Genomic DNA, 24,835 nt, shown 5'->3' with positions numbered 1-24,835 from the left:
TCAAATTAAATATATCTTAGAGCAAGACTCCCAGGATGCATCCATCACTAAGTGATTTTGAGTAAGGCAGATGCTGGATTCACTTCATGTTGATTGGCTAGACTTTTACTTAAGAGAGAAAGCACTCCTTTGAGGGTATAGAAGTAACTGTGGGTCTGAACAACTCAGGAGACATCTATACTGACCTTATTCCTAAAACAGCACTGCTCTGGGAAGCTCATAATTGAGAGGTGTGAAGTTCAACACTTCTAAAGTGAGAAACCCTAAATCTTCCTACGTAAAGCTTGGCATTCATTGACAAAGGTCGTACAGCTTTGCCTAAACACCCCATGTGACTTAGGCATCACATTAAGAGAGATTCCCTTAATGATTCCACCCTTGTTGCAGCAGTTACGTTTTGTGAAACACTGACAGCAAAGGAGCCCAATAGTCCAAAACAGTATCACACAAAGAAGTGAAACGAAAAATGTCATCCAAATGTGGTCTGGATTAAACAGGGCATCTGAAAGAATTTGAAGATCAATAAACCTACAACATGGAGCACCACTGGATTAGAAATTTTACTGCTAATTAAGCAGGATTCTCCTTCAGGTCCTGCGTTTTCTTTACTTTTTTTGTATTTGGGTGTGGGCTAAAGATCAGTGGAGCTGTTTTAGTGGTAAGTACAGAGCCTGGAATTGAGCTTGTTTGGGGGATAGAATTTAACTTGAGGCTATAGTTGATTGAAGGAAGTCTCTCTCTCTCGTCTCTTATTAACAATTCCAGTGCAAATCCTTCCTAATTATAAAGGAAACAATCAAGCAGAACCCTGTACCCCATGCTGGTGATTGAGAAGCTCAAAGGCTGTAAGACAGCCTCAAAACTGTCTCTAGTCTATTCTTAGGGTGTAAAGATAATGGAGACAAATAGACCTTTCTTAACTTTTATGATTTGCATTTCTTGATAAGGTCTCTTTAATACTAGGGTTATACAGTGTATTCCTTAAAAAAAATGTGTATTGTTTCAGTTTTAGCACTTAACTTCTAACCTATATGAAATTTATCTGTATATAGTTATATGTATGAGTATTTTTCTTCCAGATGTATAGACAATTATTCCAACATCTTATAGGAACTTCTTCATCTTTCTTTTCAATGCACTAAACTTTATACTTCATAATTTGTTATACACTCTTTCTTCATGATTTGGATCTCTTTCTACCCTTCCTAATTTTTATCATTGACACAATGGCCTACTCCTGTGACTGTACATAATATTCTATAGTTGGAAATTAACACAAAGTATTTTTAACATTTGTTCACAATTACTTTATTATAGTCAGTTTTTAACCTGATAAAGGAAATTCTTCCTCATTTTCCTTTAAAAAACTTTTTTTTGCCATTTACAGATATTCATTGTTCCATACTAGCTTGAAAATTACTTTAACCAACATTTAAAAAAAAATACTTCCAAAGGATTTCTTTCTGTAATGTCTTTACTTACTTTGAATTTTATTTTTTTTATACAGCAGCTTCTTCTTAGTTTTCAATTTTATACATATTAGTGTATATATGTCAATCCCAATCTCCCAATTCATCCCACCACCACCCTACCCCCCACTATCCTCCCTTGGTGTCCATATGTTTGTTCTATACATGTGCCTCTATTTTTGCCCTGCAAACCAGTTCATCTGTACCATTTTTCTATATTCCATATATATGAGCTAATGTACAATATTTGTTTTTCTCTTTCTGACTTACTTCACTCTGTATGACAGTCTCTAGGTCCATCCACGTCCCTACAAATGACCCAATTCCGTTCCTTTTTATGGCTGAGTAATATTCCGTTGTATATATGTACCACATCTTCTTTATCCATTCGTCTGTCAGTGGGCATTTAGGCTGCTTCCATGAGCTGGCTATTGTAAATAGAGCTGCAATGAACATTGGTACATGACTCTTTTTGAATTATGGTTTTCTCAGGGTATATGCCCTGTAGTGGGATTGCTGGGTCATATGGTAGTTCTATTTTTAGTTTTTTAAGGAACCTCCATACTGTTCTCCATAGTGGCTGTATCAATTTACATTCCCACCAACAGTGCAAGAGGGTTCCCTTTTCTCCACACCCTCTCCAGCATTTATTGTTTCTAGATTTTTTGATGATGGCCATTCTGACCAGTGTGAGATGATATTTCATTGTAGTTTTGATTTGCATTTCTTTAATGATTAATGATGTTGAGCATTCTTTCATGTGTTTGTTGGCAATCTGTATATCTTCTTTAGAGAAATGTCTATTTAAGTCTTTTGCCCTTTTTTAAACTTCATTGTTTGTTTTTTTGATATTGAGCTGCATGAACTGCTTGTATATTTTGGAGATTAATCCTTTGTCCATTGATTCATTTGCAAATATTTTCTCCCATTCTGAAGGTTGTCTTTTGGTCTTGTTTTTGGTTTTCTTTGCTGTGCAAAAGCTTTTAAGTTTCATTAGGTCCCATTTGTTTATTTTTGTTTTTATTTCCATTTCTCTAGGAGGTGGGTCAAAAAAGATCTTGCTGTGATTTATGTCAAAGAGTGTTCTGCCTATGTTTTCTTCTAAGAGTTTTATAGTGTCCGGTCTTACATTTAGGTCTTTAATCCATTTTGAGTTTAGTTTTGTGTATGGTGTTAGGGAGTGTTCTAATTTCATTCTTTTACATGCAGCTGTCCAGTTTTCGCAGCACCACTTATTGAAGAGGCTGTCTTTTCTCCATCGTATATACTTGCCTCCTTTATCAAAGATAAGGTGACCATATGTGTGTAGGTTTATCTCTGGGCTTTCTATCCTGTTCCATTGATCTATATTTCAGTTTTTGTGCCAGTACCATATTGTCTTGATTACTGTAGCATTGTAGTATACTCTTAAGTCAGGGAGTCTGATTCCTCCAGCTCCATTTTTTTCCCTCAAGATTGTTTTGATTATTCAGGGTCTTTTGTGTCTCCATACAAATTATAAGATTGTTGTTCTAGTTCTGTAAAAAGTGCCATTGGTAATTTGATAGGGATTGCATTGAATCTGTGGATTGCTTTGGGTAGTATAATCATTTTCACAATATTGATTCTTCCAATCCAAAGACATAGTATATCTCTCCATTTGTTTGTGTCATCTTTGATTTCTTTTGTCAGTGTCTTATAGTTTTCTGAGTACAGCTCTTTTACCTCCTTAGGTAAGTTTATTCCTAGGTATTGTATTCTTTTTGTTGTGATGGTGAATGGGATTGTTTCCTTAATTTCTCTTTCTGATCTCTCATTGTTAGTGTATAGGAATGCAAAAGATTTCTGTGCATTAACTTTGTATCCTGCAACTTTACCAAATTCATTGATTAGCTCCAGTAGTTTTCTGGTGGCATCTTTAGGATTCTCTATGTATAGTATCATGTCATCTGCAAACAGTGACAGTTTTACTTCTTCTTTTCCAATTTGTATTCCTTTTATTTCTTTTTCTTCTCTGATTGCTGTAGCTAGGACTTCCAAAACTATGTTGAATAATAGTGGCGAGAGTGGACATCCTTATCTTGCTGCTGATCTTTGAGGAAATGCTTTCAGGTTTTCGCCATTGAGGATGATGTTTGCTGTGGGTCTGTCATACATGGCCTTTATTGTGTTGAAGTAAGTTCCCTGTATGCCCACTTTCTGCATAGTTTTTATCATAAATTGGTGTTGAATTTTCTTAAAAGATTTTCTGCATCTATTGAGATGATCATATGGTTTTTCTTCTTCAATTTGTTAATATGGTGTATCGCATTGATTGACTTGCATATATTGAAGAACCGTTGCATCCCTGGGATAAATTCCACTTGATCATGTTGTATGATCTTTTTAATGTGCTTTGGATTCTGTTTGCTAGTATTATGTTGATGATTTTTGCATTGATATTCATCAGTGATAGTGGTGTGTAATTGTATTTGTTTTTAGTATCTTTGTCTGGTTTTGGTATCAGGGTGATGGTGGTCTCATAGAATGAGTTTGGGAGTGTTCCTTCCTCTGCAATTATTTGGAAGAGTTTGAGAAGGATGGGTGTTAGCTCTTCTCTAAATGTTTGATAGAATTCACCTGTGAAGCCATCTGGTCCTGGACTTTTGTTTGTTGGAAGATTTTTAATCACAGTTTCAATTTCATTACTTGTGATTTGTCTGTTCATATTTTCTGTTTCTTCCTGGTTCAGTCTTGGAAGGTTATACCTTTGTAAGAATTTGTCCATTTATTCCAGGTTGTCTGTTTTATTGGCTTAGAGTTGCTTGTAGTAGTCTCTCAGGGTGCTTTGTATTTCTGCTGTGTCTGTTGTAACTTATTCTTTTTCATTTCTAATTTTATTGATTTGAGTCCTCTCCCTTTTTTTCTTGATGAGTCTGGCTAATGGTTTATCAATTTTGTTTATCTTCTCACAGAATAAGCTTTTAGTTTTATTGATCTTTGCTATTGTTTTCTTTGTTTCTACTTCATTTATTTATGCTGTGATCTTTATGATTTCTTTCTATCTGCTAACTTTGGTTTTTGTTTGTTCTTCTTTCTCTAGTTCCTTTAGGTGTAAGGTTAGATTGTTTATTTGTGATTTTTTTCTGTTTCTTGAGGTTGCATTATATTGCTATAAACTTCCCTCTTAGAACGGCTTTTGCTGCATCCCATAGGTTTTGGATCGTAGTGTTTTCATTGTCATTTGTCTCTAGGTATTTTTTGATTTCCTCTTTGATTTCTTCAGTGATCTGTTGTTTATTTAGTAACATATAGTTTAGTCTCCATGTATTTGTCTTTTTTACGTTTTTTTCCCCCTGTAATTGATATCTAATCTCATAGCATTGGGGTTGGAAAAGATGCTTCATATGATTTCAATTTTCTTAAACTTACTGAGGCTTGATTTGTGACCCAAGATATGATCTATATTGGAGAATGTTCCATGTGCTCTTGAGAAGAAAGTGTAATCTGCTGTTTTCGGATGGAATGTCCTATAAATATCAATTAAATCTATCTGGTCTACTGTGTCATTTAAAGCTTGTGCTTCCTTATTAATTTTCTGTCTGGATAATCTGTCCATTGGTGTAAGTGAGGTGTTAATGTCCCCCACTATTATTTTGTTACTGTCGATTTCTTCTTTTATAGCTATTAGCATTTACCTTATGTATTGAGGTGCTCCTATGTTGAGTGCATATATATTTACAATTGTTATATCTTCTTCTTGGATTGATCCCTTGATCATTATGTAGTGTCCTTCCTTGTCTCTTGTAACATTCTTTATATTAAAGTCTATTTTATCTGATATGAGTATTGCTACTCCAGCTTCCTTTTGATTTCCATTTGCATGGAATATCTTTTTCCATCCCCTCACTTTCAGTCTGTATGTGTCCCTAGGTCTGAAGTGGGTCTCTTGTAGACAGCATATATATGGGTCTTGTTTTTGTATCCATTCAGCAAGCCTGTGTCTTTTGGCTGGAGCATTTAATCCATTCACATTTAAGGTAATTATTGATATGTATGTTCCTATTACCATTTTCTTAATTGTTTTGGGTTTGTTTTTGTAGGTCCTTTTCTTCTCTTGTGTTTCCCACTTAGAGAAGTTCCTTTAGCATTTGTTGTAGATCTGGTTTGGTTGTGCTGAATTCTCTTAGCTTTTGCTTGTCTGTAAACATTTTGATTTCTCTCTCGAATCTGAATGAGATCCTTGCTGGGCAGAGTAATCTTGGTTGTAGGTTCTTCCCTTTCATAACTTTAAATATATCATGCCACTCCCTTCTGGCTTGTAGGGTTTCTGCTGAGAAATCAGCTGTTAACCTCATGGAAATTCCCTTGCATGTTATTTTCCATTTTTCCCTTGTTGCTTTTTAATAATTTTTCTTTGTCTTTAATTTTTGTCAATTTGATCACTATGTGTCTCAGCATGTTTCTCCTTGGGTTTATCCTGCCTGGGACTCTCTGCACTTCCTGGACTTGGGTGGCTGTTTCCTTTCCCATGTTAGGGAAATTTTTGACTATAATCTCTTCAAATATTTTCTTGGGTCCTTTCTTTCTCTCTTCTCCTTCTGGGACCCTTATAATGTGAATGTTGGTGCACTTAATGTCCCAGAGGTCTCTTAGGCTGTCTTCATTTATTTTCATTCTTTTTTCTTTATTCTGTTCCATGGCAGTGAATTCCACCATTCTGTCTTCCAGTTCACTTATCCGTTTTTCTGCCTTAGTTATTCTGCTATTGATTCCTTCTAGTGTAGTTTTCATTTCAGTTATTGTATTATTCATCTCTGTTTGTTTGTTCTTTAATTCTACTAGGTCTTTGTTAAACGTTTTTCGCATCTTCTCAATCTTTGCCTCCATTCTTTTTCCGAGGTCCTGGATCATCTTCCCTATCATTATTCTGAATTCTTTTTCTGGAAAGTTGCCTATCTCCACTTCATTTAATTGTTTTTCTTGGGTTTTTTCTTGTTCCTTCATCTGGCACATGATCCTCTGACTTTTCATTTTGTCTATCTTTCTGTGAATGTGGTTTTTGTTCCATAGGCTGCAGGATTGTAGTACTTCTTGCTTCTGCTGTCTGCCCTCTGGTGGATGAGGCTATCTAAGAAGCTTGTGCAAGTTTCCTGATGGGAGGGACTGGTGGTGGGTAGAGCTGGGTGTTGCTCTGGTGGGAAGAGCTCAGTAAAACTTTAATCTGCTTGTCTGCTGATGGGTGGGGCTGAGTTCCCTCCCGGTTGGTTGTTTGGCTTGTGGTGACCCAGCACTGGAGGCTACAGGCTCTTTGGTGGGGCTAATGGCAGACTCTGGGAGTGCTCATGCCAAGGAGTACTTCCCAGAACTTCTGCTGCCAGTGTACTTGTCCCCACGATGAGCCATAGCCACCCCCTGCCTCTGCAGGAGACCCTCCAACACTAGCAGGTAGGTCTGGTTCAGTCTGCTACGGGTCACTGCTCCTTCCCCTGAGTCCTGATGCACACACTACTTTGTGTGTGCCCTCCAAGAGTGGAGTCTCTGTTTCTCCCAGTCCTGTCGAAGTCTTGCAATCAAATCACACTAGCCTTCAAAGTCTGATTCTCTGGGAATTCCTCTTTCTGTTGCCGGACCCCCAGGTTGGGAAGTCTGACATGGGGTTCAGAACCTTCACTCTGGCGGGTTGACTTCTGTGGTGTAATTGCTCTCCAGTTTGTGAGTCACCCACCCAGCAGTTATGGGATTTGATTTTATTGTGATTGCACCCCTCCTACTGTCTCATTGTGGCTTCTTCTTTGTCTTTCGATGTGGGGTATCTTTTCTGTTGAGTTCCAGTGTCTTCCTGTTGATGATTGTTCAGCAGTTAGTTGTTATTCTGGTGCTCTCACAAGATGGATTGCTGGAATGTCTTTAAATGAATAATTATGTTGATTTTGGATTATTTTATCTTCATGGAGGTAAATATTCCCATTCAAAATTGAGTATTCCCCCACATATATTTATGTCTTTTTGAGGTCTTTTAGACAGAGTATGTATTGTTTTTCAAATAGGTTCTGTATTTGCCTTGTGACTCTATTTTGTGTATTTTGTGGCTGATGTTAAGCACATGTTATTTTTTCCAGATTTTCCTTGGGGATTGAATTTATTATTTTATCCCTCTTCTATTTCCCAATTTTAAAAATCATAGATATGTGCCTTTTGGTTGCATATTTACCACAGTATTTGGTATTATTTTGGGGGGCTAGTTTTTCAGGAAAAATAAAGTTTACCTTGCCATGTTTTTGTAGATTTCGTATTTATTTTATGTTAAAATTTTAACCTGTATGAATATTTGTGAATTGGCTAAAAGTCTGAGAACTTTATTTATTACATGGGATGTGGAAAGTTGTAACAATATTGCTCATACAGCTTATGAAAGCCTTTTTTTCAAAATTATTAATTATTACATAATCCAACTTTAAACATTCATTTAAAGAGCCATATGATACGGCTCTTTTTCTCAAATATTATGCTTATGTTACAGCCTATTCCAATTTGAATCCTACCTGAAACTAATAATTGGATCTATCTATACAATGCTTATTAATTTGCATAGGAAGCAACTATCTTTAGTGAAACAATATAAAACATTAGAAAGATTTAAAAGAGTTTCTAATGAAAATTATTTTCGTCATTGATAAAAGAGTAAGATCAAAATGAATACTTCTAACTATTGGTTTTTGCCTGCTGTTTTTATTTGTTTTCCTCTTACCTCTCTCCCTATTCCTTCTCAGATAATTTGCAGTTTTTCTTAATCATCTAAAGGACATCTAAAAGGTGAATTCTCCAAAATTCAGTTCTAGGAAACTGGTTTTTTATTTTCTCTATCCTTATTCACTTTGTATCTTGTCCAGTTTCATTGTTTTAAATATTCTGCTTAGGTTGTAGACATTCACATTATGTCTCAACCTTGGTCTCCTCCACAGAACTTTAAACTCATATCTAACTCCTAGTCGACATTTCCCTAGCAAGTCTTATAGGCAAGGTCTTATTTCTAAGATAGGCTCATTTCACAAACTTCCCCATCTCAGTAGATGAAAACTCATCTTTATGACTCTGGCCCCTAACCGTGGAATCATTCTTTATTCCTCTTTTCCTCTTTCATCACACATTCAATCCATCAGTAATTCCATCAACACTACCTTTAAAATATTCAAAGACTATTACCAAATCTTACGCCTTTTCTGCTATTCCTATTTTCCAGATCATTCTTATAGACTCCTATCTGGTCAGGGCAACATTAATTTTTTTCAGTCCATTTTTTGAATCCTCCAAGAAGATCAGAGAGGATTTTTAAGAGAAAAAGCTGTGCTCTCAATCAGGCTAGAAATAGCCTCCCGGAAGTGACATCTGAAGATAATCTGGCCCACCCACCACTCTGCTCCTATAATCCACCCTGATTTCTCTACATAGGTGTTAGCTAAGGGGACCTTTGTTGCACATAAGACGTGGATTTTTCCTGGTTGGCCTTTGACGTCCACCTGTCATGCCTCCCCAAAATCAGAAAACCTGTGCTTTAGTTCCACATCTTACTTACTGTTGGCTCAACTGGCTTCTCTCGACATCTGTCCACCTATAAATGACCATAATAATTCCTCCTTAGTGAATTTTCAGAGTGCTTTAAATGACAATATTAGTACTGAATATTATATAACAGTAAGCAAAGCTTTTTGCTACACCAATTCATTTGAGATACATTAAAAACCCATGAAATGTGTTTATACTCATTTCTAAGATGAGAAAACTGTAGCTCAGGAAGATAAGTGACATCTTTAAGTCATGGAGCTAGAAAGTTGTTCATCTTAAAAACGAATATTGTGAGGTCTAATGAGATAATGAACTTTAAATACCTTTAAGGCTGTAATGTGTATTTTAATTATGGGTTGTCATTATTCTTATAAATATTTTCTTCTAAAACGTTCTTCTCAGCACCTGACATCTTTAGTACCAAAACTCATAACAATTATAAAGAGTTACATTCAAAGGGTGCTTGACAATGTACAAAGCTCTTTAACATTAATTATCCCATTAATTTCTCTTTACGTTGCTATATTGACAACAAAACTCTGACAAACACTCACCAGCTAGAATGATATTTGTTCTTTTCTCTTCACCTGTTAGAGGGTTGTGAATGTAGCAAGTCATATTGCCCTGTGACTGGTTTCTAAGGACAAGAGTCATCTTCATGTGAAAAAATCTGGCTCCATCCTGGGAATAGAATTTTGATGAATGTGGAACTACCTCTCCTCTGTTGTCTCTCCACTCCATCTGAAGCTGTGGGCACCACCCTCCTGAGTTACACTCCACCATGAGTCCCTAAGTGCCAGGAATCTGAACAAGGATTTGTGTTTCCAAGCCTAGTGCTGGGGAAAATGAGACACAAAGATCAAGATAGTTATTGCATTGAGGTTGGGTTGGAAATCTGAAAAGAAAAGAGTCTCATTAATCTTGTGGTCTTCAATAGAAGATGGGGCAATACTCAAATTCACATCCAAATTACAAATTAGACTAATTCTGGTCACTCTGCACTGTCTATACAGTGCATAGTATATTTTTGCAATAGATATATAGATTTTTCTGACTATAATACTGGAAATACTTTTAAAAATATGAAAAGAAGAAAAAGAAAAATTGATATATTTTCCATATATTTCAGCTTATGAGATCACAAGGACATTGGTATGCAACAGTCCACCATGACACTTTACCTGTTACACTCAGATTCATGCTGGCCACATCATTGATGCCACTACCTTTAAATGAACACTGGTATGATCCTTTATCAGAAACACTGATATTACAAAGTCTGAGAGTCACTTTGCCCTTCCCAATGGCCTCTTTTACAAACTCTGTGTGATCCACATATTCTGGGGCAGCTTCTCCATTCAGTTCATGCCCGTCTCTGTATAGGAGAACGAGTTTGGAGTGGTCACCTCTGAACCAGTGCACCTCCATGTGCTCTGTACTTCATGGTGGGGACAACTGGCAGCTGAGCTCAGCATGTCCTCCTACAGTAGCCAAGTGTCCCATGGGAGTGGTTACTGTCCTATTTTCTGTGGAGGAAGATAGAAAACCAGGATAAATTTGAAGCCAACAATATCTCTGTTGCTAGACATTATAGGACACACTGAGTTCTTCTCATCTGACCTGGCCATTCTAAACGTCCAGCTATGACTATATCCCCTTTTACTTAAATCAGCATTTTATTTTTTTGAAAAGACCAATGGTACTACATCATTCTCTTTAAACTATATTCACTTGGAGGATTCTGAGAATATGGCAGAACAGAAAGCACCAGAAATATGTCTCCTAACTTAGACAACAATTGCACTGGTATAATCTGCCTGATGTAACTATTTTGGAAATCTGGAGTCTATTGAAGGCCTTCATATTCCAGCGAAAGGCTTGGATGGTAAATTGCATTAATTTTGGTTAATTTTAGTTCTTAGCACAGCAGCAGCTACCCATCTCATGCTCCCAGCCCTGTGACAGGAAGGTGTACACCTGTCCCTGGAGCAGCTTACACAGTTTATGGGAGCCAGAGTTGGCATAAAGGATCCTAACCTCCAAATATGGAGGATCTGTGCTCTGATCTTTGATTGTTGCTTCTGATCACAGAGGTGCAAACAAAGAGGTGAGTAACCATTGTTGTTGCACATCAGTCTATTGCACATCAGTCTCCCTCTAACTGATGTGACCTCCAGGGAACTGAAAGGGCTAGCACCCTCTCATTTAATCCTTCACTTTTCTCTTTTTCCACTTTCAGGAGCCAGATATAAAAGATTAGGACATTCATAAGCAACTGAATATATGAGGAAAACTAGAAAGTGACCACACATGCCCAGGAAAATCACAGGCTCAGAAAAGACCTGAGAAGGCCTGAACTTTATACCTCAAGTTGATCCTTGGCACACAAACAGCCTACAAAAACAATAAACAAAACAATAACAAAAACAGCAAATCCCAGAGAAGGGGGAAAATCTGATTTTGAGTTAACACATTATTAGATTCAAATGTCCAATTTTCAACTAAAAAACCATAAGCCACACACACACACACACACACACACACACACACACACATACAATACAGGAAAGTATGGACTATTCAAAGGATGAAAAATAAATAAACAGAAAATTTCCCTGAAAATGACCTGATGGCAGATATATGATACAATTAAAGACTTTAAAACAACCATGTTAGAAATGCTCAAAGAACTAAAGGATGATGTGGAGAAAGTCAAGAAAATTATGTATGAATGGAAATATCAATAAAAAGAAAACCTAAAAAGAAAGCACAAAGAAATTCTGAAGCTGAAAAACACAATAACTGAAATGAAAAATTCACTAGAGAGGGAGATTCAAAGGCAGATTTAAGAAGGTAGAAAAAGAATTAGTGAAATTAAAGACAGGATAATGAAAATTATTGAGTCTAAGGAAGAGAAAGAAAAAATATTTCTAAAAAGTGAACAGAACCTAAGGGATCTGTGAGACATCATCAAGCAGACCAACATATGCATTGTGTGAATCCCAGAAGAAGAAAGAGAGAAAGGGATAGAGAGAATATTTGAAGAAATAAGGGCTGAAAACTTCCCAAATTTGATGAAAGATATGACTATAAACACCCAAGAAGTCCAACAAACTCCAAGTAATATGAACTTAAAGAGATCCACCTCTAGATACATTATAATCAAACTTTCAAAAGACAAAGAATCTTGAGAGTAATGAGAGAAACCAACTGATCACATACAAGGAAGCCTCAATAAGATTACAAGCAGATTTCTCACCAGAACTTTGGAAGCCAGAAGGCAGTGGGCCAATATATTCAAAGTGCTAAAAGGGGGGAAAAAAACCTGTCAAATGAGAATCCAATATCCAGTAAACTGCCCTTCAGAAGTGAGAAGTTAAGACATTCTCAGATAAACAAAAACAGGGAGTTCATTACCACTTGATCTGCCCTACAAAAAATGCTCAAGGGAATTCTATAGGATGAAATGAAAGGACATTAGACAGTAACTTGAAGCTGTGTGAAGAAATAAACTACTCAATAAAAGTAAATACATGGGCAATATAACAGCTATTATTATTGTAACAATGGTTTAAAACTTCACTTTTTGTTTTCAACATGATTTAAGAGACTAATACATTTTAAAAACCCTTATTAGTCTAAAAGCTAGTATTGTAACTTTGGTTTGTAAGTCCACATTTTATTTTTTATAATTTAAAAGACTAATGCACTATTATTAGTTTATGTTTCAGGGCACACATGTATAAAAATGTAATTTAGTATCATCAGCAACATCTATCTGATGAGGACAGAGTAGTTAAAAGAGCAGAGTTTTTGTATGTTACTGAAGTTAAGCTGGTATATATTTAAATTAGAGTGTTTTAACTTTGGGGTGTTAAATGCAATCTCCATGGTAACCACAAAGAAAATAACGATGACACATATACAACAGGAAATGAGAAAGGAATTTAAACGTTTCACTACAAAAAAATCAAATAGACACAAAGAAGTTAGTAATGAAAGAAATGAGGGACAAAACGCTGTAAAGTATACAAGAATAAATAACATGACAGAAGAAAGTCATTACTTTAAATATAAATGGACTAAACTCTCCAATCAACAAAGTTGGCAGAATGGATAAAAACACATGATCCAACTATATGCTATCTACAAAAGACTCATTTTAGATCTAAAGACTTAAATAAGTTGAAAGTGAAAGGATGGAAAAAGATATTCCATGCAAATAGTAACAAAAACAGAACTAGGATAGCTATATTAATATCATGCAAAATAGGCTTTTTCCCCAGCTTTACCGAAGAATAATTAACAAATAAAATTATATATATTTAAGGTGTATAATTCTCAGTCATTATTGTTTCAAATATTTCTTCTATTTGTCTCTTTCTCTTCTCTTTCTAGTATTTCCATTACATTTTTGTAGTTGTCCACAGTTCTTAGATTTTCTCTTCCATTTTTTTTAACTCAGTTTTGAAAGTTTCTGTTGATAAATCCTCAAGCTCAGAGAGTCTTTCCTCAGCCATGTCCAGGCTACCAATGAGCCCATGAAAGGAATTCATTTCTGTTACATTGTTTTTGATCTCTATGATTTCTTTTTGATTCTTTCTTAGAATTTACATCTCTGCTTACATTGCTCATCTATTCTTGCATGTCATCTACTTTTTCCATTAAAGCCTTTAGCCTATTAACCATAGTTATTTTAAATTCCCAGTCTGATAATTCCAACAATCTTGCCATATCAAAGTCTTGTTTTGATGTTTGCTCTGCCCCTTCAAACTGTGTGGTTTGCCTTTTAGTATGCCTTGTAATTTTTTGTTGAAATCCAAACATGATGCACTGGGTAAAAAAAATCTGGTTAAAGGCTTTTAGTGATTTGGTGGTAAGGTGTAGGGGAAGGAGAGGTACTCTATAGTACTGTGATTAGATCTTAGTCTTTTAGTGGCCTTGGCTCCTTATTGGGACACAATGGCTAGAGGGGGATGGAGTTGGATATTTTCCTGCTCCCAGGTCAGTTAGGCTCTGAGAAAATGCCAATAGGTTAGGCTCTGCTAAAATAGTTTCTCTTGAGGGCAGGCCTTATCAAGAAGAGCATATTTCAAAGCAGTTACTCTTCCTCTCCTCCTGCTAAAAACACAAGGACATTTTTTCCAGTATTTGCTGTGAGAACCTAGTAAAAATCATGGAGGTAAAGTTCACAAAATTGAGTTGTCTCATGACTGGGCACTCTTGGAGTTTTCAACTTTCAGACTTGTCCACACCAAGCCTCCAGAAATTCAATTATTACAGTTTAGATTTTGCTACCTTGGTACTGGTTTCCACAAAGATTTATGGCCTGGGAAGTTGTGAGCCTCTGTAATCACTTCTCTGTCTCTCCAGTCTGGGAAAGAGCAGTTTGTCCTGTGACCTCAATTCTCTGTTGAATCTAAGAAGAGTGGTTGATTTTCAGTTTTTTCAGCTTTTTACTTGATAATAGGGCATAGTAATGACTTCCAAGCTCCTTATATGCTAGAATGGACACTGGACGTCTGCCCTAGGTTCTTTCCACTGCTGTGACTCAGTAAGAAGACATTAGATGCTCTTACCTGAAGTTGATGTCATCACTTGCAGGAGAAGACTCACATAGTACCCAGAAAAAGAAGAGGATTTAAGCTTCATAATGCCTGGAAAGGAGACAAGAAGAAAGTCATAAGCTATGAGATATGGGGTAGGAATTGTCAAGATACTCAAAATTAAATCAAGAGTTTGCAAATGATGTGACCGACAAGGGAATAGTCTCCAAAATTTACAAGCAGCTCATGCAGCTCAATATCAAGAAAACAAACAACCCAATCAAAAAATGGGTGGAAGATCTAAATAGACATTTTTCCAAAGAAGACATACAGATGGCCAAGAGGCACATGAAAAGATGCTCAATATTGCTAATTATTAGAGAAATGCAAATCAAAACTACAACGAGATATCACCCACAGCAGTCAGAATGGCCTTCATCAAAAAATCTATTGTACAAACAATAAGTGCTGGAGAGGGTGTGGCGAAAAGGGAACCCTCCTACACTGTTGGTGGGAATGTAAATCGGTAGAGCCACTATGGAGAACAGCATGGAGGCTCCTTAAGAAACTAAAAATAGAGCTACCATATGATCCAGCAATCCCACTCCTGGGCATATATCCAGAGAAATACATGGTTTGAAAAGATACATGCCCCAATGTTCATTGCAGCACTGTTTACAATAGCCAAGACATGGAAGCAACTTAAATGTCCAACGACAGAGGAATGGATAAAGAAGATGTGGTACATATATAAAATGGAATATTATTCAGCCATTAAAAAGAACGAAATAATGCCATTTGCAGCAACATGGAGGGACCTGGAGATTATCATACTAAGTGAAGACAGAGAAAGACAAATATCATATGGTATCATTTATATGCAGAATCTATAAAAAATGATACAAATTACTTATTTACAAAACAGACTCACAGACTTAGAGAATGAATTTATGGTTGCCAAGGGAAGGGTGGTGGGGAGGGATAGATTGCGAGTTTGAGATTGACATGTACACAGTGCTATATTTAAAATAAATAACCATCAAGGACCTACTGTATAGCACAGGGAATGCTGCTCAATATTCTGTAGTAACCTAAATGGGAAAAGAATGTGAAAAAGAATAGATACTTGTATATGTATAACTGAATCACTTTGCTGTACACCTGAAACTAACACAACATTGTTAATCAACTATACTCCAATATAAAATAAAAAATTTTAAAAGGATCATAAATCGGGACAACTTGGGACTCGCCTTTCAGAGTATAACTCCTCTCAGTGCTCAATAAAATGACCATATCCCGCGACTTGGTTCTGATTAGGAGAGGCCTTCTCAATCCCTCTCTTCCACTAATTCATACTCTGCTGTTTCTCTCTCTTTCACTTTATGATCTAACTTACTAAATGAATATTTCCTCTGGCAGGTGTAACAGATGGAGTAGAAAAAAATATTCTAAGTGAATGAATGGGGGGAGGGAACAAAAAATGGCAAGCACAAAGACATGAATGCCTAAATGTGCATGATCTAATAAAGAAAGTATTTTTTGGATTTATGTCCTTGAACAATTAAAATGAGACCAAATTGTGGTGGAACTAAAATAGCTTGTTAATAGTTTTATACATTATTTACAAAAAAAGAAAAGTGCTGAAATATTAACTAGGCATCTTGTATTTTATCCGGCGACCCTCCTCTAACTCACAGTCAAAAACATGTGAGTTGATTTACAAAGTCAGCAAGTAAAAAACAAACAAACATGAGATAACAACAACAACAAAAGTGGTTTAAATGATATATATCTTAAAGGGAAATGTAAGACTTTATTCACTTCATAGCTATGTGGTAAAGAAATGAGTCAAGACATGAAGGAAGAAATTCCTCTGGTTCTGGGACACAAAATCTGCCTACTATTGAAACTTAATGAAATTTATCTAATATTGAAAAAAAAAAGGAAAGACCTATTTGGATTTTATAAAGCCCATGTGAAAATATTTAAAGGAATGATGCTTTATATTTTATTATTTTATATATCTGACCAATATGACAAATGATTATCATCAACACAGGTCCATTAGACAATTCACATCCCATTCCATGAAAGTAGGTTATGGGTTGGCATAACACCCAGAAAAGCAGATTACAACTTCCAAAGGAATGAAATCTCTAAATGACTAATAATTATTCTGGTATCTCCCTCTACTACCTCTCACTCCTATTTAGAATCATTAACTTAAACCTTGAATTTATGAAAGATAAATACTCATTTTTAAAAGCAAGCTATAAGAGAAATAAAAGCACATTTTCATATAAAGACTTGTACATAAATGTTCATAATATTTTTATTTGTAATAGTCAACAACTGGAAATAACTCAAAATTTTACATACAGATGAATGGATAAGAAAGTTGTGGTACAGCCCTATGATGTAACGTACTCAGTAATAAAAAGGAATGAATCATTTTTACACATGCATGAATCTCAAAAGGATTGTGCTAAGTTAAAGAAACCAGACAGAAAATTATACACATTATTCATCTTAAATATATACAGTTCGTTATATTTCAATTATACCTCAATAAATTTATTTATTTATTTATTTATTTTTAAACAGCTTTATTGGAGTATAATTGCTTTACAATGGTATGTTAGTTTCTGCTTTATAACAAAGTGAATCAGTTATACATATACATATGTTCCCATATCTCTTCTCTCTTGCATCTCCCTCCCTCCCACCCTCCCCATCCCACCCCTCCAGGTGGCCACAAAGCACCGAGCTGATCTCCCTGTGCTATGCGGTTGCTTCCCACTAGCTATCTACTTTAAGTTTGGTAGTGTATATATGTCCATGCTACCCTCTAACTTTGTCCCAGCTTACCCTTCCCCCTCCCTATATCCTCAAGTCCATTCTCTAGTAGATCTGTGTCTTTATTCCTGTCTTGCCACTAGGTTCTTCATGACTTTTTTTTTTTCCCTTAGATTCCATATATATGTGTTAGCATACTGTATTTGTTTTTCTCTTTCTGACTTACTTCACTCTGTATGACAGACTCTAACTCCATCCACCTCATTACAAATAACTCAATTTCGTTTCCTTTTATGGCTGAGTAGTATTCCATTGTATATATATGCCACATCTTCTTTATCCATTCATCCGATGATGGACACTTAGGTTGCTTCCATGTCCTGGCTATTGTAAACAGTGCTGCAATGAACATTTTGGTACATGACTCTTTTTGAATTATGGTTTTCTCAGGGTATATGCCCAGTAGTGGGATTGCTGGGTCGTATGGTAGTTCTATTTTTAGTTTTTTAAGGAACCTCCATACTGTTCTCCATAGTGGCTGTATCAATTTACATTCCCATCAACAGTGCAAGAGTGTTCCCTTTTCTCCACACCCTCTCCAGCATTTATTGTCTGTAGATTTTTTGATGAAGGCCATTCTGACCGGTGTGAGATGATATCTCATTGTAGTTTTGATTTGCATTTCTCTAATGATTAATGATGTTGAGCATTCTTTCATGTGTTTGTTGGCAATCTATATATCTTTTTTGGAGAAATGTCTATTTAGGTCTTCTGCCCATTTTTGGATTGGGTTGTTTGTCTTTTTGTTATTGAGCTGCATGAGCTGCTTGTAAATTTTGGAGATTAATCCTTTGTCAGTTGCTTCATTTGCAAATATTTTCTCCCATTCTGAGGGTTGTCTTTTTGTCTTGTTTATGGTTTCCTTTGCTGTGCAAAAGCTTTTAAGTTTCATTAGGTCCCATTTGTTTATTTTTGTTTTTATTTTCATTTCTCTAGGAGCTGGGTCAAAAAGGATCTGGCTGTGATTTATGTCACAAAGTGTTCTGCCTATGTTTTCCTCTAAGAATTTTATAGTGTCTGGCCTTACATTTAGGTCTTTAATCCATTTTTAGTTTATTTTTTTGTGTGGTATAAGGGAGTGTTCTGATTTCATTCTTTTACATGTGGCTGTCCAGTTTTCCCAGCACCACTTATTGAAGAGGCTGTCTTTTCTCCACTGTATATGCTTGCCTCCTTTATCAAAGATAAGGTGACCATATGTGCGTGGGTTTATCTCTGGGCTTTCTATCCTATTCCATTGATCTATATTTCTGTTTTTGTGCCAGTACCATACTGTCTTGACGAAAGAAATTAAAGATGATACAAATAGATGGAGAGATATACCATGTTCTTGGATTGGAAGAATCAACATTGTGAAAATGACTCTACTACCCAAAGCAATCTACAGATTCAATGCAATCCCTATGAAACTACCACTGGCATTTTTCACAGAACTAGAACAAAAAATTTCACAATTTATATGGAAACACAAAAGACCACGAATAGCCAAAGCAATCTTGAGAAAGAAAAACGGAGCTGGAGGAATCAGGCTCCCTGACTTCAGACTATAGTACAATAAATTTATTTTTTAAAACTACTTTTAAAAATACTATTAAAACATTAGTAATAATCTTTTATGGGGTATTTATATTTAATAATTATACCATCTATACTTCAGGATAGGTTTCTTGGTAACTGGGGACAACTATCATGGTGTCTAAAACACTGGCATCACTGTAAGTTTTCTTTGAGTTCTTTAAAAAAGAGACAGGGGAAGGGGTTCCATTTCTGGGACCCAGGGCAGATAGGATCAGTCTGTAATTATCAGAAATCGCATACTGAAATGTGAAAGCAGATCTTCTCTTTTGAAACACCTCACTGCCTATTACCTTTCTAAATCCCCAAGTACCACTATTCTGTGATGAAAAGATTGGCAGAATATTACAGAATTAGAGCTAAAGGACCTCCTAACACCATGCTTAAGGAGGTGGAATATAGCCTTGTCCCCAACCATCGTTCACAATATGATCACTTACTTGAGCTCCAGAATCCAGAAGAAATTTCTTTCCAAGTCCTTTAGAAAGTCGTCTCAATGTCTGAGGGTGAGTCAGCAGTGCTCCTGCACCAATAGTCAGTAAGAGATACTACAGTCAAAGTGGGTTCTCTGTACCAGAGCATCCACCTATTGCCTGCCAGCTGAACCTTTTTTACCTCCTAAACTGAAGTCAGTATCCTTTCATAGAGACAACAGCAGGTGCCTGTTGTTTGCATTATAAAATCTCAAATCCATTTGCAGCTGCACCTTGCATCACCTGAGAGAATTCATGTTATATTTGCAAGAGACATGTACTGACATGACATGCCTTAGCCTGAAATGACATCTGAGCTCAGGAGTCTTTATGTATTTCCCCCTGGATTTTTCCTTGACATCATGAGAATGCTGGGGAAAACTTAAGGGGAATTCTTGCTCTTGTTAACAGTCATATGCCTTGCAAGTTACCTATGTAAGCACAATGCAAAGTTTCCTCTTTACTCATCCAGACCTATTGAATACTACATATTCTTCTTCCCCACAATATTTCTGTTTTCTTGCTGAAAACCATATTACATTCAATTTAGAGGACACAGGACAAGCACTGGGAAAATTATTTTCAAAGCTATTTTTAATAACTAAACAATGGAATTTTTAAATTAAAAGGAGCCTGGATAAGGCTTAGGTAGACTGTGCTGGAAATTATCTTGTCCACAGGGACTTTAATGATTGTGTTCTAGAAAGTGGTATGGACATAGGTCACTAGTACAGTAAGTCCCCTACATGTGAACCTTCAAGTTGTAAACTTTCAAAGATGTGGAGGTGCATTCCATCAACGTCAGGCATGAGTGAAATTGCAGCTTGCCCTCTGTCTCCTACTGCTGACATTCCTTCAGCTCTACCATCTCCTACCTCCTTTCCCTCCTCCAATCAGTAACTCTTCTTGCCTGTTCACTCGATGCCAACCCCTGTATGCCAGCTGTTGTACGGTACTTTTCTACAGTACTGTTCTACAGTACTTTTCAAGGTACTGTACTGTAAGATTTAAAGTGTTTTCTTTATTTTTTGTGTTTGTCTGTTTTTTATATATTATTTGTGTGAAAAGTATTATAAACCTATTACAGTACAGTACTAGCTGATTGTGTTAGTTGGGTACCTAGGCTAACTTTGTTGGGACTTATGAACAAATTGGACTTATGAATGTGCTCTTGGAACAGAACTCTTTCGTATGTAGGGGACTTACTGTACCACAAAGTGCAGGTATAAAATGAAGCTTGTGGAGGACAGAACTTACAAGCTGATAAGTACAGGACCATAGACAAACCTCTAATTCTCCCTTTCCCATAGAAAGCTGTTCTGAGGTCAGGCACGGCTGAGCTGCAGGCATCAGGGGCAGTGTTCCTCTTTAGCCCTCTGCTGTAATGCTCTACTTCTAAGAGATGAGAAGTAGGAAGCATTTATGTGATTCTAAAACAAAGTAACTAGTCTTAGCCTGCTTTCTTGAGCTAACTCAGACCTATTGAGCCATTTCTGCTGAGCTACTGGAAGGAGGGGTTAGAAATGAGCCTCCAGGACTATCTAGACTTTTTCCTCAGTACATCTCTGACACTTGGAGATTCAGTAAATATTTCTTTCCATTGTATATCACTGCCTGGCTAATCTGTTTTTGGACCAGAGGAGAGTTTCACAGCGATTCAAAAGTTGCTATTTTTTCATCCACATAAACTTTAGAATTACCTAACAATTTTCAGTTTTAAAAAAACCTGTTGGGATTTTGATTAAAGACAATTGATATATTGCGATTTCTGATATGGATTTATTTGGGTCATCTTTAATTCATCTTATTTCTAGCAACTGTAATAACTTTTTGTTAGACATTAGGGGATTTCCCTTTGTGGAAAGCACATAACAAAATGCTGTCTTACATGAAGCTTCTGGGAAACTGTCTCTAAGATGTGGAATTGTATATAGGAAGTTTATTGGAGTATACACTTGGGATCAACACCAATGGTCAAGTAAATGAAGTGGATTTAGCAGGAAGAGTTGTTGAACTGTGATGGAGCAACAATGAAGGTTGATGTCACAGGAAGCTAGGATGGTCCATTAGGGTTGCTTCACCATGAGATGGGTGTGGGGTCTTAGACCTTCATACCACTGCAAGGACAATCATTGGTACAGGCCGCCCTTGTATCTGAAGAGGATGCATGACCTTTGACAAGGGAGATTGCTTTGGCTGAGGACAATTCCCACAAAGGCACTTAGCTGAGAAATTGTAACCACTGATGCTCCTGGCAACTTGGGGAATGGGTACCTCAGTCTTGAAGGGAGATCTGGGAGGCCCACCAGAGCATCTGCTGTATACCATCCCATGCATTGTTTGATCCATATGCATTGAATAGTAAATTAATCTAGGCATCTGCATGCTGTCTTTTCCTGGTGACGTCATAGCTGATCTTAAGGCCACAACTAACACTTAACCATCTCCCTCTTCTCCTACTCATTCTAGATTGCTCAACCTTTCAGTTATTCCTCTCACAGCATCCCTGTGAGCCTATGTAGCTAAACTTGTGTGATCACTAAGATCTTTATCCCGGAGGTGTGTAAGAACTTTATCACCGTGACTTTCTCAAGCCATGGACGTTACATTTTCCCATTTGTTGTTAATATTTGGCAAGGGAGATGTCAAAAAGGTAAGAGGGAGCTTTTGGAAGTTCTATATCTTGAATGTGGCAGTGATTACAAGATAGATATTTCTTTAAAAATGCATCAAACTATAATTTAAATGGGTATATTTTACTGTATGTAAATAATATTTCAATAAAGGTTTTTTAAATTGAGAAATGAAGCAGCAAGTGAAGTCCTAACGGATCCTTTTGGTGCCAAACTATGTAAATTATACACTAAGAACTTTAAGTATTTGTTGAAATGACTCACTAAGAACTTTAAGTATTTTTTGAAATGACTCAGAAGACTTAGTTTATACTCAAAAAACAGCTTTATTACAAAGGACATAATACAATAACAACAGACGAAGGATGTGCATTGAAAGGGCTTTGGGGTTCCCAGAAGTGGGCTTCTAGGTCTACGCATGGGGTAACATCACACAGGATATGCATTGTCTCCAGATCTCAGCCCATCTCTGTGTTTCGTGAAGCCCTCCAGTGCTAGGAAGCCCCAAATCTGCCTGTGGTAGGGGTCTCATGTTGAATTGTTCACATAAATCTATTCCAGCTATGTGACCAGGCTTAGCCTTTGAACCCTGACATCCCCTACTCCCTGCCCCCACCAAAACCTGGTGCTAATCTTAAATAAAATTAACATTCCTAAGCAATGAAGACAGGCTGCTACTTCTTGCTCTGTAACAACTCACAAATCCCTGGTTTCAGAACATCATACATCTTTAGTTGATAGATTTTACATTACTTACCAAGAGTCAATAGCTCTGGAGATAAGCACTCAGTCAATCTAGACCAGCTGAGATTAACCGATGCGGTAAACAAATATATTCTTCCCTACCTCCTTTGTGTAACATTAGCTCTACATCTTCCTGGTGATAAGCCTAAATTACCCCTGCCAAGATAGTGGCAACTTTCCTCACCTGTTATTTTCTAGGCAGGAGAAACCCAAATATTGGACGGAACTTCTGATTCTAGCTAGGATGAAGTAACAAAGATAGGACCTAACATTAATAAACAATGAAAAACAAGAAAAATATGTGAAATAACATTGTTTTTAATTTTAGGAAACAGACACAATAAAATCAATGAGGCAAGTTCTACAATCACCTAGGCTTCTGGTAGGCACATTTTTGATTGCAGGCAGAGGAAAAGAGAACACAAACAAAACCCCAAAAGGCCTGGTTGAGTTGAGAAGACATAATAGATATCAGGAGGGTAAGGTGGCAGGAAAAAGTAAGGCTGAGGTCCAGAAAGAAAGGAGCTATGAAGAAAAAGAGCTACAGAAATCTTCAAATAAAGCACCCTGAAAATTTTCTATTAAATAGTGCATGTGCAAAGTGAAACTCTGCAAAACTGAGCAAAGAATGATTAATATTGTTTTAATACCAACAACAGACAAAGACACTGCAAGAAAAAGAAAAACTGCAGACCAATATCCCCTATGAAGATTGATGCAAAAATCCTCAACGCAATACTAGTAAACAGAATTCAGTAGCATATTAAAAGGATTATATAATATGATCAAGTGGGATTTATTCCTGGATTAAAAGGATGGTTCAATACAAAAAACTGGTCAAAATAGTATATCATATTGACAAAATGAAAGGAGAAAAACCACATGATCACCTCAACTGATGCAGAAAAATGATACGACAAAATTCAAAATACTTGCATGATAAAAACACTCAACAACTAGGAATAGAGGAAAACTGCCTCAACATAAAATACATGAAAACCCACAGTGAACATCATACTCAGTGGTGAAAGATGGAAAACCTTTCCTCTAACATCAGGAACAAGGTAAGGATGTCCACTTTTGGAACTTCTATTAAACATAGTACTGAAGGTTTTAACCAGAGGAATTAGGCAAGAAAAATAAATAAAAAGCATCAGTACTGGAAAGGAAGAAATAAAATTATCTCTGTTCACAGATTATATAATCTTATATTATAGAAAACCCTAAAGATTCTACCAAAAAAAAAAAACCTGTTTGAACTAATAAATAAATTCAGCAAAGTAGCAGAAGGCAAAATCAACACAAAAATAAGTTACATTTCTATGCACTAACAATGAACAATCTGAAAAGGAATTTTAAAAAATATTCCATTTACAGCAGCATCAAAAAATATAAAATACTCAAGAATTAACCAATGAAATGAGTGACTCATTCACTGAAAACCACAAAACATTTCTGAAAGAAATTAAAGAAGACATAGATAATTGGAAACACACCATGTGTTCATGGACTGGAAGACTTAATATTGTTAAGATGTCAATACTACCCAAAGCAAGCTACAGATTCAATGAAATTCCTATCAAAATCCCAATGATATTTTAAAAACCCATTAAAATTCAAATGGGACCTTAAGGTATTTTGAATAGCCAAAAAAAAAATTTGAAAAAGAAGAATAAAATTGGAAGACTCATACTTCATGATTTCAAAACTTACTACAAAACTATAATAATCAAAACAGTGTGATACTGGCATAAAGATAGACCAATGGAATAGAATAGAAAGCCCAGAAATAAACCCTCATATATATGGTAAAATGATCTTAGAAAGGACTGCCAAGACCACTCAATGGAAAAAGAGTCCTTTGAACAATACTGCTGGGAAAACTGGATACCCACAAGCAGAAGGATGAAGTTGGACCCTTACTTTATATCACATACAAAAGTTAACTCAAAATGAATCAAAGACCTAAATATAAGAGCTGAAAATAGAAAACTCCTAGAGGAAAAAATGGG

The 24,835-nt window shown here is 36.3% G+C and overlaps 1 protein-coding gene across 1 annotated transcript; it reads right to left on the bottom strand.

Annotated features, from left to right (window-relative positions):
• Window positions 1-6,078: 6,078 nt before the first annotated feature.
• Window positions 6,079-15,311, bottom strand: LOC309632112 (selection and upkeep of intraepithelial T-cells protein 8-like). The gene is given in 5 exon segments (XM_082399271.1): window positions 6,079-9,782; window positions 9,786-9,829; window positions 10,175-10,433; window positions 10,437-10,519; window positions 14,573-15,311. Coding segments are annotated over 5 exon segments (747 nt in total). The 5' UTR covers window positions 14,646-15,311; the 3' UTR covers window positions 6,079-9,494.
• Window positions 15,312-24,835: the final 9,524 nt, after the last annotated feature.

Source organism: Balaenoptera borealis (genome assembly GCF_965194805.1).
Source record: "Balaenoptera borealis genome assembly, chromosome: 1".
In the NCBI taxonomy this organism is placed as follows: domain Eukaryota; kingdom Metazoa; phylum Chordata; class Mammalia; order Artiodactyla; family Balaenopteridae; genus Balaenoptera; species Balaenoptera borealis.
This window is presented reverse-complemented; position numbering and strand designations above follow the sequence as displayed.